The sequence below is a fragment of the Centropristis striata genome, chromosome 3 (genome assembly GCF_030273125.1).
Source record: "Centropristis striata isolate RG_2023a ecotype Rhode Island chromosome 3, C.striata_1.0, whole genome shotgun sequence".
Classification (NCBI taxonomy): Eukaryota; Metazoa; Chordata; class Actinopteri; order Perciformes; family Serranidae; genus Centropristis; species Centropristis striata.
Window position 1 is genome coordinate 28,644,520 of NC_081519.1, and position 12,649 is coordinate 28,657,168.

At 40.8% G+C, this 12,649-nt stretch overlaps 1 protein-coding gene across 2 annotated transcripts in view; it reads right to left on the bottom strand.

Moving 5' to 3' along the window:
• The window catches only part of slc41a1 (solute carrier family 41 member 1), a 39,513-nt gene extending 27,226 nt beyond the window's left edge, over positions 1–12,287 (bottom strand). The window contains exons 1-2 of one of the 2 annotated variants that reach the window (XM_059329248.1): positions 11,939–12,287; positions 8,808–9,951 (exon numbers count right to left, since the gene is read on the bottom strand). In XM_059329248.1, coding sequence (XP_059185231.1) covers positions 8,808–9,293 — 486 coding nt within the window. In that variant the 5' untranslated portion in view covers positions 9,294–9,951; positions 11,939–12,287. Of the gene's footprint in view, positions 1–8,807; positions 9,952–10,346; positions 10,802–11,938 lie in introns of those variants that run through there. The other variant, XM_059329247.1, reaches the window with a different exon arrangement.
• Positions 12,288–12,649: the final 362 nt, after the last annotated feature.

Below are 12,649 nucleotides of genomic sequence, written 5' to 3' on the forward strand. Positions count from 1 at the left end.
TAAGACTGCCATTTTATTCCATATTTACCGTTAAAAATAAAATGTTTTTCCATCAAAAGAAATGCTGTTTTGCCATATAATTGACAAGAAAACCCTTTATAAATGCCGCATGAATTAAAGATTTTACCATTAAATATTACAGTATAGTTTTGTAAGAGATATGGTGTTTAGTACATTTAACAGTAAGTATTTTTACAAAAAATAAATGCAAAAATGATGGCTTGTATAAATATTACAGTATATTTTTGTTACAAATGCGGTGCCAGTGTATTTTACAGTGGAGTAATGTATTTTTCCAAAAAATAAAAAACTGTAAAAAAAAAAAAATACTGCTTTGGCTGATGTATACATTTACGGTGTTTCATTGTTACTGAAACTGAATTAACTCATTTATCATTTTACTTTAGCAGTTTTTCACCGTAAAATAATTTCTTACAGTGTGGGTCAGGCTCTGATTAGCATGGGCAAGGGAACGTGCCTGCTCAGCTATGCATCCAGATCCTAGTAGATGTCTTTTAATGAAAGTTATAGTTGGTGTTATGAGACCTGACCCTCAATGCCTTTCTCCATGGCTGCTGGCCAGCCCTTGAGAGGTGGTTCCTTGTCACTGTGGTAAAGCTCCTCCCTCTGCTGCCCCCCATCAGAGTTCATGCAGTGATAGCAGCTCTGTGGTCTACTGTGGCCAGAAACAAAGCTATTGCTGAGGCTGAGGCCATCGATCTATCTCCAGTAAAAGTGCTTATCTTTGGGGCCGGTCCCTCAGGCCCCCAGCACTTACAGTCCAGTCTGCCCAGAGCTGAATCAATATTCACTGAGGCTGACACAGAAAAGAAAGGAGAAAATAGACGAGGGGAGGAAAACAGAAGAGTGGCTGACGTTGAAGCTACATACAAACACTGTTGGCCCGCATTTCTCACACTGCCAGGCTTGTATTTCTGTTTCACTACGTTGCTCCCACTGTGCATCCAGATGTACAGGACAGATAAGGGGTGTCTCCAGCTCAGTTTATGTTGTGTCAGGAGGCGTGGCACTAAAACTCCAGTGTGGGTTAAACTCCCTCTGTCTATCCTCTTGCTGTCATTGGGCCAAGCTGAGCTCCTTTCCAACAGCCAGTCCCTCAGCTTGGCTCACTGCCTTCTGCCAACCCAGCAGCCTTGTGAGCACCTCTGTGAGCACTCCTCTCTTATTTCACAGCCGCATGTTTTCAAGCTTTCTCCCCCACTCTCTCTCTCTCTCTACTTCTGTCTCACTCCCCTATCTCCCTCTTTGCCTCCCCTGTGGTGATATATGTTGTTGTCTCCATGGAACACTGGCTCTGAGCCAAACAAGCTCTCCCTCCTCATGGCCACCTCCTCGGTTCCAGGAACTCTACTGGACAACCCCAGTACCTCTGTGTACAGACCTATAGGAGCTCTGGTATGCAAGCCCCGCAAGGGTCGAGTTGCCCAGTTGAGTAACATGACCCGAGTTAATTTGTGATCACTGTACTTGCTGTACTGAGTAGGAAACTGAACCTGATAGAATGCAACATCAATGCGTCTACGGAAGCGTCACATAAATTACATCAGGTGGTGTCTGATCCCATGGAAGGTATAGGTTATGGCCCTGCTTCGTGTGCAAACACGTGCCATGAATGGGTAAAATTAACATGCATGTACACTAAAAGGATGATCGAGTTTTAAGCTATGTCCTTAAGATTTTTGCAGAGCAGTTGCACATATTGACATCAAAGTACACCAGTGCGATTTGTCATCCTAAACTATGCAAAAAGCTTGTAACGCCTGTAAGTTTAACATTTAAAATTATCAAGTAAAGCACAAGGAAACTCAAAAGTAAAATATTAAATGTACTTAGTTTTCAGAGATGTGGACTTGGAGTTGAGTTGACTCAAGTCATTGTTTTGATGACTTGGAAAATAAATGACTTAAGACTTGACTTGGAACTGGAAGTTAAGGACTTATGAATTGTCTTGACTTGAGACATGATGACTGGAAATCCTTCTCTGTGTTCATTTTATGTGGTTTAACTATTAAATATAAAATGTTTAAAATGTTGAAAATTATTAGTTGACATTAAGTGTAAGTGAAGCGTGACCTGTTACTACAACATCAAACTTTGCTCATCATTTGAAGACACATTCAGATCAGTCAGTGACTGTGAGTGCTGATGTTTGTTAACATTGGCCAAATACAATCTGAAGCTAGCTAACGGTATCCTGATACAACCTGTAGTTCGCTAATGTTAGCCTGATATAATCTGTAGTTCACTAATGTTAGCCTGATACAATCTGTAGTTCACTAACGGTATCCTGATACAATCTGTAGTTCACTAACGGTATCCTGATACAATCTGTAGTTCACCAACAGTATCCTGATACAATCTGTAGTTCGCTAATGTTAGCCTGAGACAATCTGTAGTTCACTAACGGTATCCTGATACAATCTGTAGTTCACTAACGGTATCCTGATACAATCTGTAGTTCACCAACAGTATCCTGATACAATCTGTAGTTTGCTAATGTTAGCCTGATACAATCTGTAGTTCGCTAATGTTAGCCTGATACTATCTGTAGTTCAATAAGCTAGCCTGTTAGCCTGATACAATTTGCAGCTAGCTAGTGTTAATGTGATAATGATTGATATGAATCCCAAATACCTAACCGATAGATAAAAATGTTGGCATTACAAGATTATATTTCTGCAAACCAAGTAACTCAAGTCACGTTTCAAAGTTAATCACATTTAAAAATGTCAATACTTTATTAAATGGTCTTTATCTATTGAATACTTATGTTTCATGTTGACTTGACTTGTGACATGACTTGCCTTAACTAAAGACTTGACTTGACTTTACATAACCTGTGACTTTACTTTGATGTGTGCCTATAATATCTGACTAAGGGGAGTGCAAATAAGTGAACCCAGAACCCTCCAAGGACTCTTGAGGATCCGGACAGAGTGAAAGATTAGCCAGGGTTTGGGGCAACACAAAAGCATTTTAACCTGCTTATCCTTTCAATCTTTATCACTCACATCCTAACTAAGTAGCTGTCTGTGATATTGTCTGTGAGCTGATATGTTGTTAATGATTGTCAGGACACAACATCTTTGGCTGACAGAAATGAATGAGCAATAAAGAGAAGGTTTCAATCATACAAGCGCAATCGGAGGTGTAAATCGTCGGACACCACTGAAAGTTTAGAAAAGCTAAATCATTTTTAGTAGTCAGTTAGTCAACTAATCAGTCATTATCTACTTAGATTTGTTTTAGTCAATAAGTTATTTTTTTATTTCTGGTAAACAGACGACGTAAAGTGAAGCTTTCGCATAATTCTTTAGTGGAGAAACAAGTCAAAATCACGTTTGCTAACTAAGAATTTCTTCAGTTAAAGCCGTTCCTAATAATTTGGTGGCATTGCTTCGGAGAATATATTATAGGGTGGACTGTTAGTACTTTCACAATTATTTTGTTTTTTTCAAAATGAGACTCAATAATGTGGATTTATTAAAAGTGGGTAAAATAACAGTAACTTCACTGTAATGCAGTCTTTAAAACCAGGGAAGACAACACTTCCACCATATTATGATATCCAAAATCAAAGACTGAATCACAATATTTAAACAATATCGACATATTACCCAGCTCCACCTGGAATGAAGAGAATACTAATGGTGCATACAATTGAGAGTCTACTTTGTCCAGTGAGTGAGGTGGGTTGAAAGCCAGTAGCTGAAATGAGGCTTCAGTTTGAGGGAACAAGCCCACGCTCTGTTTCACCGTGGTTCCTGTGGTAAAACCAGGCAAGTGGATGTGGTTGGACCAAAATGGTGTCTGGTGGGCAGCGAGGGCTTGGCTGGTGTTAAACAATTGTGTCCACTACGATTTCCTGTTTACTGGTGCCTGTATTTTTAGACTGTTTGTCTTTTAGTCTGAAGCCGTGTCCCACTTTTTTGCTTTATTTTGGAGTTTAAGTATGCGGGCGCACAGGACAGACAGTGAGACACTGAGGCAGACACTATTATGAAAGTTTTTTTTGCATTCTTGGTTTGCAGTTTGAGCAGAGGAGGAAACCGCAGGTTTTAGAACCTGAAACTGTCATGCAACTGATAGCAAATCACCCATTTGGCCTTTGACACTGGCATTCCCAGGAAAAGTAGAACTACATGACCTTTACAAACCACACGTAACCTTTAGTGAGTAACCCAAGTGAGCCAGATTCTAGTCCTGGCTGCAAGAGACTGACAGTTTTAGGTTATTCTGCTGCCAAGTCACTAAGCAGAACTATGCAGACGTCTCACTCGTCTATACCAGCTTGGACAGTCCTTTCTAGGCCAACCCTGGGTGGGAATGAGGCCATGAGTTCTGTGTGTGCGTCCTGTACCTACTCAAAGTTACAAACGTCAAAGGGTTCACATTTCAAAGAGCACTTATAGAGAGTGACGCAAAAAGACAAGTCATTCACCGGTCCAAGCCACAACATCCTAACTAAGGCCAGGCCGACATATCAAATAAAGGCTGTAGCTTGGATAGGAAGAGTTGAAGAAGATCTATAATATGGAAAGGTTAACATTTTCCCTGAGATACAATACTGAAAAAGGTGACCAATACTGGAAGAAATGGAGGGACTTCATATATGAGAGGTGATTGAATATTCTGTGGGGGAAAATCTGTATTTTTAATTTTATATTATTGTACTTTTTCCCCTGGGTCAGGAGCGTTTCTCCCCTAGTAGATATATATACATATATATATATATATATATATATATATATATTAGGGCCGGGACTTTAACGCAAGATTAATTAATTACACCAAAATGTACACGTTAAAAAAATTCTCGCATTTTAATCGCACTTATTTTTGCACCACGGAACGTTTCTCACTGGATGAGTTTCAGGCGGACCGATTATACTGGAGCACCAACTAGCGTTCATGAGTTCAGACAACAACAAACCACTGTGAACATGAAGGAAGAAGCTGATGAGACGCTTTGGTTGGCCCCGTGGATGATGATGGGACATTTTGTTACAAAAAAACAACGGATGGAAGCGTTGATAACAGCATGGTTGTGTTGCTATGCAACAAGGAATTTACATATCACCGCAGCACATCAAGCCTCAAGTATCACCTCAATGCAAAACATATAGCAGCTAGCTGCTAGTGTGGTAGCTAGCATGGATTGTGTTTTACTTCAAAAACCAAAGTATTATAGTTTACAGAAGGTCTACCTACCTATAGGCTACCTGAATTTCTGAAATGTACTATATTTCTAAATATGCTATTGCTACACTTAATGGCAAAAATTGCACTGGTCTGTTGGACTTGAACAAAAATAAATAATATTTTTGTTGCTTAAGCTTATGCATTCAGTCATTATTCAATGGTATACTAAAAATCCATGTGAAAAAAAATTACTTCTCACTGTTCTCAGGTCAAATATTTATATGCGATTAAAATGCTATTAATTTCGATTAATTAATTACAAAGCCTCTAATTAAATAGATTTTTTTTTTATCGAGTCCCAGCCCTAATATATATATATATATATATATATATATATATATATTCCATTTCCGCTTCCTATGGGTTTTTTATTAATTTATTTATTTTTTGTACCAGTGACCTTGTGGACAGCACAGACAAAGGTATTTTGTGTCCCTGTGGACCGAGAGAGACTAGAGAACTGTGGGTGCCTTAAAGCCTCTCGACCCGATCCGTCAGCCTGATTACTGCCAGCGCTTCGTTTAGAACAAAACCTGCCATTGTGTTTTGCTGTAGATGACCCTATCTGATGTACCTGTTCTGTGTGTATAATTATATGTTTGAGTTTTGTTTTTTCACTGAAAAATCAATAAAAAGAAAAGTTTAGTAGCATGTAACACTTTTACTTTTAGCAGAGAACTGGTGCAGTCCAACCCAACCAGAGAAAGAGAGAGAGAGAGAGAGAGAGAGAGAGAGAGAGAGAGAGAGAGAGAGTTAGACAATTACCTTCCTGCAAGGACAGGAGGGATTAGCTGAGTTAGCGTTTCACAGTGTCATGGCGGGGGAATTAGGCAGTCAGACAACCTGCTGGATGCTCAGCCGAGCTCACTGGAACAGTCATTTCAGGCTGATCATAAAGCCTCACCTACATCTCATAGTGAGAAGTATTTCAAGGTTTGCCCACAGGAACAAGCATGGCTGACTAGAAGGGAAAGATAAGGCCCTGCACCTTCTATGTCTCCTCTTTCCCAGCCTCACCTCTGAAGGAATGGTGCGCTGAGTGTTTTGGAAACTAGAGAGACCGCAGCAGCATGGTGCCTAAGTTGAGGCAGCATGAAAACTTTTTGACCTCAAACCTCTGCATTCCTGGTTTAGTGAGGATACCTAACCGCACCGTAATGGAGGCTTTGACACTGTATTTTGTTTTCACTCAGACTCTAGCTCCACTGAAGTGTGCTGCCATTTCAGGTGCTCAAAGAAAGTTCACTTCTTCCCCTGCCTCTTCCCCTCCTCCCTGTGCTCAGTTCTTGGGGTCCACCATGTTGGCATCAGTATGCGTGTACACAGCCCGGACTGGTCTCCTGGCAGCCTCCAGCTTTATCTGCAGCACAAGCTGACTTTAAAGAAATATATGACCTGTCAGCATGACTTTGGCCTGCATTTCTACACTGCACATGAACACTTACGTATACTCAGAGTGAGAGGACGACTAAAGTGAACAGGAAAAGAAGAACAGAGTAAAAAAAATTCTGTTTCTTGGAGGCCAGGTTGAGCCAGCAGCTCACTGGTTACATGTTGCACTACAATTAGCACCATCTATTCTTGTTTCTATTCTATAAAAGTGAGTCAGATTTCAAATAGAAGGGTGTGTGACACTAAATCAGAGAACAGGGAGACAGGCCTTAGAGGTGAGGAAGGTTATGTAAATACCCCCATGGTGTGTGGCGATGGCCCCACCCATACCCAAATGCATCGGCCTGCAGCGGGGCACGTTAAACCAGTTCATTGAAAGGCTCCAGGGGCCCATCCCACAGTGTCACTCTGTACACACGCCTAAAGCACCGGCTCTGCTCAGAAACAACTGTGGCACATTAGATCATTTTACCCGCCCGAGGATGTGAGAAGTTTCAAATATGTACTTAAAACCTATTTATTCAGCCAGGCCTTTGATTAGGAAAGGTTTAAAGACACTATTATCTATTATTTTATTATCATTATTATTAATAATAATAATCATAGTAATAGTAGTAGTAGTAGTAATTTTACTTGTCTTGTTTTTACTTTTCTTTGACATTTTCTTTCTATTTTGTCTAATGATTAGTCTGTTATTATATTAATATAGTAGTAGTGGTAGCAATAGATGTAGTATTCATTTATTATTATTATTATTATTATTATCATTATTATATTATTTGTTCATTTATTTTATTTTATTTTTTATATATAGATTTCAAAATACATGCTTTTATAATTATTTTACATTTTTTTTATATTTATTCTATTAATTTTTTTTTATTTTAACCTATTGTCTTACATGCATTGGTCTCTAATTTTTAAATAGTTTTTTTTCTCTTTTTTATGATTTTTCTTATTATTGACTTGTCAGTCATCTGTAAAGCATCTCACTGGTTTAATGTCTGAGTGTGAGTGTGTGTGTGTGTGTGTGTGTGTGTGTGTGTGAACATTTGATTCCCGGTATTCTGTGACAATGTTCTCTAAATTAAGATGAACAAAACTGTTCTGTTCCCCACTTGGTAACACTCTGTAGATCCCCTGTCTACAAAGCAATACACACATTCTTATAATAGATTATAATCTGTTTATAAGCAAAGTATGATTACAACAAGCACTTATTATTACACTTATGAATGACTTTGAAGGCCAAGTATCATAAAACTTTATCATTACTGTAGGTACCTACTGAGTAGGTATGGTTGTAATACATTATAATGTTATTTTTAATGTATTATAATGACTGTTATAATGCTTTGTAATGTGATTATAGGGTTAGCGTAGGGGTTAGGCTAATCCTAATGCTTATAACACTTCACAAGTGTGTTTATAATGCTCCGTCCCTCCATGGGCTTACAAAATAATGTCAGTAAGTGACCAAAAAATGATTAAATATTATGATAATTCAAGTCATTATAAAAGGCTTTATGTGCTATGATTCTTGTTTTTAGGCATTGTGAATGTTTCTGAGTAATCTTACGTTGCTTTAATCAGATTATAATGCATAATAAGTATGTATTTAATACATTATGCCTCAAAATATGTAACATTCCCTGTGTGTTACTGTGCACGTTCTTTAGGCTGGACAAGAACACAAACTTTGGGTGCAATTAGGAACTTTTCAAAAAGAGAATTCAAACCACAATATTAAAACAGTATAGAACAGGGATGGGCAACTTAAATGTTGGAGGGGGCCACAATTTTTCATGGACACTACCACAGGGCCACATATAGGACCGTGCACTTAACCAGATATGATGAAACTTTGTGCAATTTTAAATATGTTTACAGTGCAGTAACTTCACATATTTCATGCTCAAATGCATGTATAACAGTATGAATAGGAATACAAAAGGTTTGAAGCAAATTAAAAATAACCACATATTGTGATTTGTTTTTTTTAATCCAAGAACAGCAGACCAACATTAATTGCAAGAAGTAATTTTGTGCATTTTAACACTGCACTTTTAAGATCTCATGCTCAAATGCATGTAGTTGTACTGAGGGCCACTTCAAGTGAGGGTGCGGGCCGTATGTGGCCCCCGGGCCTCCAGTTGCCCATCCCTGGTATAGAACATGTTGGGAACACTCACCTGGACGATGTCTAGCACCATTCCAGCTGCCACTGTCCCGAACCCGGCCAGCAGGAAGGGAAAGACCACCTGCAGACCAATGGAGAAGGAGGTCTCCTTGAGGGGGGCCGGTGGCTCTGGGCTCTGGTCGGTGCTGGTGTCGTCGCTCTCGTTGCTCTGGCTTGCGTTCTCCAGGAGAGCGTCCTCTTCCCGCTGACCTTTGGCGTTGGCCCGGCAGTCCATGGCCACCACGATCTCCGCCCTCTCCTCATCCTCCCCGGTCTCACCGGCCCTCTCTGTGAACGATGTGACCTCTGTGAGCTCAAACTCGCCCCCAGGGCCAGGGATCACCTCCTCAGGACCCTTGGTGAGGATCAGCGGAGGAGCGGAGCAGTTGGAGTTGAGTAGGGCCGGAGCCGGGGGGCCTCCCTCCTTCTTCACCTCAATGGCCCCGGAGGACATGTCGATGTCAGGGACTTTGTCTAGTTCTTTCGACCAAAGTACCATGCGGAAGCCTTTGGAAGACAGTGGGCTTGACAAGAAAAGGTCTTAGCCTTCGAGTTTTGGGGAAGTCAGAATGGAATTGACCACCTGATCTGGTTTTAAACCTGATCAGTCCAATTGATTTATCCCATTAAAGAGGCTTACAGGGAGTGTGAGTCGCTACTAAAGACCAGGAGAAAACTGCTCTGGAGGAAAAAACCTGCAGCAAGGCACATGCAGCCGTGCGTCTGCAGAGCCCGTGTTCCTGTCGGTGCTTCGGGAGCAGAACCAGTATGTTCTCCATTCACTGCAAGGTGCTCAGGGTAGACCGGCCAAAAAAAGAAGAGAGCATACTGGTTCAAAACACAAGAGAAAGGAAAACAATCGGCTTTGGGGACTCACCACAGAAATCCCCTCCAGTCTCTTGTAGTCACTCCTTTAAAGTTCAGTATAAGCTAAAGAAAAGTCAAATCAGAGGTGTGAAGTGGGCAGATTGCAGAGCAGACTGGTCATGCTCTCACACTGATCGTGTCAGACTGGTGAGTGTACCAGGCTGGAAATGTCTCACCTTACACCACGTGGCTGCTGGGAGGTTTTCCAGGGAGATATTTAAAGATCTGCAGTATGAAGATTGAATTACTGCCTGCGATAAAGTACCTCTCCAACCAGCGTGGACAGTCACCTGGGAAGGGAACAAATTCATTGATTAGTCAGTCTTAAATAGAAACATTTTTCAGCCCTGGTCCAAGTTAATTCCAATAACAGCAGGTAGATCATGGCTGTTTCCTGACACTGTAGTTCTGATGAAATGATCCATGCATAAATATTATTAAATAGTAATAAAACAACCAAATGCAGTTGAATGACTTTAAGGTCAGCTGGTTGCCTCGAAGACAGCACCATGAAAATAGCGAAAACTATAGCACTTCAGTGTAGTACACTAAATATGAGCCATTCTCATTTCCCTTTTCACAAAATAGCAATCCTGGAAGAATGGAGGTCAATGTGCAAATTTCAAAAAACAAACAAAAAATATCTGTATGTTTCAGGAATATTATATAAATGTAAAACACTCACCACAGATTTAAAACACAACTGCTAGAATCTTGAAAACGAATATTTAGAATGACAAAATCTCCTTAAAAACCATGAGTTCACTTTGATTAACAAAAAGTGCCCTGTGAGCTCCTCATATAGACTATCAGACTATTTCAACCAAAGCAGAAATACTTCACTCTCCGCTGACATGAGGGCAGAAGTGAGGAGAGACCGTGAGTGAGTTTAAAAACAGTTTGATCCAGCGCCAAATTTCCTCCCGGCGGCTAAAAATATGATCCCATTACCAGAGGTGCTGCGTACATCCTCTGCAGCCGAGTGTCACACAGAGTCAATAACAAGCAATGCAACAACAACAATTCCTGCTAAACCTTTCAAAGTTAACACCCACTCCTCGTTACGAGCAGAGCTGTCAGGGAAATTCCAAGCAACACAAGTAGTAAACAATAAAGGTCCAGTTAAGTAAAGTGCAATTGAAATTTCTTTCCAAATGATAGGCCACAAGTTAAAAAAAAAAGAAAGAAAGAAAAAAAGGAAAGCCGTAAATAACATTTAGCAAAAAACAAAACCCATATTCAACTTCAAATGGAATCAAGCAACAGAAGGTTTCAACAAGGGAATATATTTGACATCATCATTGATAGGAACAGATGCGGGAATATATATATATATATATATATATATATATATATATATATCCTATATAGTTTTCACTCTTTGATCTATAGACAAACCACAGCACCTCACCACACAAACTCCTGCATCTTATATCAGCAACGAATTACAAAATATATCAAGGTGTGATAATAATATGATAATAATAATAATAAAATTATATATATATATTCGATTAAGAGGAACAATTTAAACACCAAAGTACGGTTTACATTTTGTACTACCTTGTCATTTGCAAGTGCCTTCATCATTTCAAGTGTTAATTGTAAAAAAATAAATAAAAAAGTTTTTAAAAAGTTACTATACAAGTTCACCGTGCACCTTACCTGATACCACACAACTGACACTGACATGAAGCAACTAGTCCGTTTGTCCAGAAAAACTTAAACACACCTAAATAAATACTTTTATTTTGAAGGCCACTCTATTCGCTTCCAGTCCTATTGCTTCCGACTTGACGCAGCTTTCATCCGCCTGCATGTTGCGACATCCGCACACAGACTTTGGCTTTCCCCGCTGAAACAATCCTCTGTTTAGTAGTCAGGACCAAACCACCCGAACCCAACATGGCAAAGGCGTAAATTAGTGCTCCCCTGGTCAGGGCTGAATAGACGAGCCCTCCTATTCTATTCTACTGCTCATTTAAACAGGGCACAGGGCTTTCTGTTCCAGCACCGGGCTGGAGCTCATGTCACTGCCACTGTCACCACGAGTTCAACTCATGAAAAGGAATGCAAAAGATAACATGATTTCCCATTATTTATCATCACCACATATATATAGGCTAGACCTAAGGTCCAGGCTGGGGTCAGCAGTTTGACTCTCCAAGTGACACATTCCGTTAGATCAAGGCGTTACGTGACTCAGAGCCGGTCCCCATTCTGCTGTTAGAAAGCTAAAATGTCCAGCAGGTAGTGGGATAAAAAGCGATGCTTTACCTTTCAGTGTCCCGAGAGGAGACAACCCGGAGTGATGATGAGCTTTCGTGTCCGGCCGGCTGGATGTATCCTCCACTGTTGGTGAGGCGCTCAGGCTGAGGCGTGGACGCCGGTGCGCACGCCTTATGTACGGTACCGGCTCTGCACAGCTGCCCTAATGGTTAATGCCGGTTAATGGTTAAACCCTCCCTCCCTCCCACGCGGTTAAGGCTGTGTCCCAGTCTCTCCCGACCCCCGTCACATTGCACCCGTCCAGTGGCCCCCGCCGCCCGGCTGCTTGGATGCGCATCTATAATACACCCGTCCGGTGCAGGGGGCCAGGAAGCCACAAGGCGGGCCCTCCCTCCACACTCTGAGCTGACGATACAGACCTCCCCTCCCCTCCATTACCACCACCACCCCTCGTCTCCATTGCGCACGTCCCCTCGTGTGTGGAAATTTGTGCCCGTGTGGTGCCAGTCTCCTCCACAAGCCTACTAATTTACTACCAAGGGGCTGAGATAGAAGTTTTAATTTAACAATAGGCCTCCTGAATGAATGGGCACACACGCATAGCAGTACAGTCTAACTGAGCTGGGGAGGACTTTAGTCAATGATCCATCAACAGACAATAAATAAATGCAAGTCTTATATAAGTCAAACTTTTTACAGGGCAGAAACAGGGCTTTCTTCTAGATCCTTACCCCCCAAATAATATTAATTAAAAGTAAT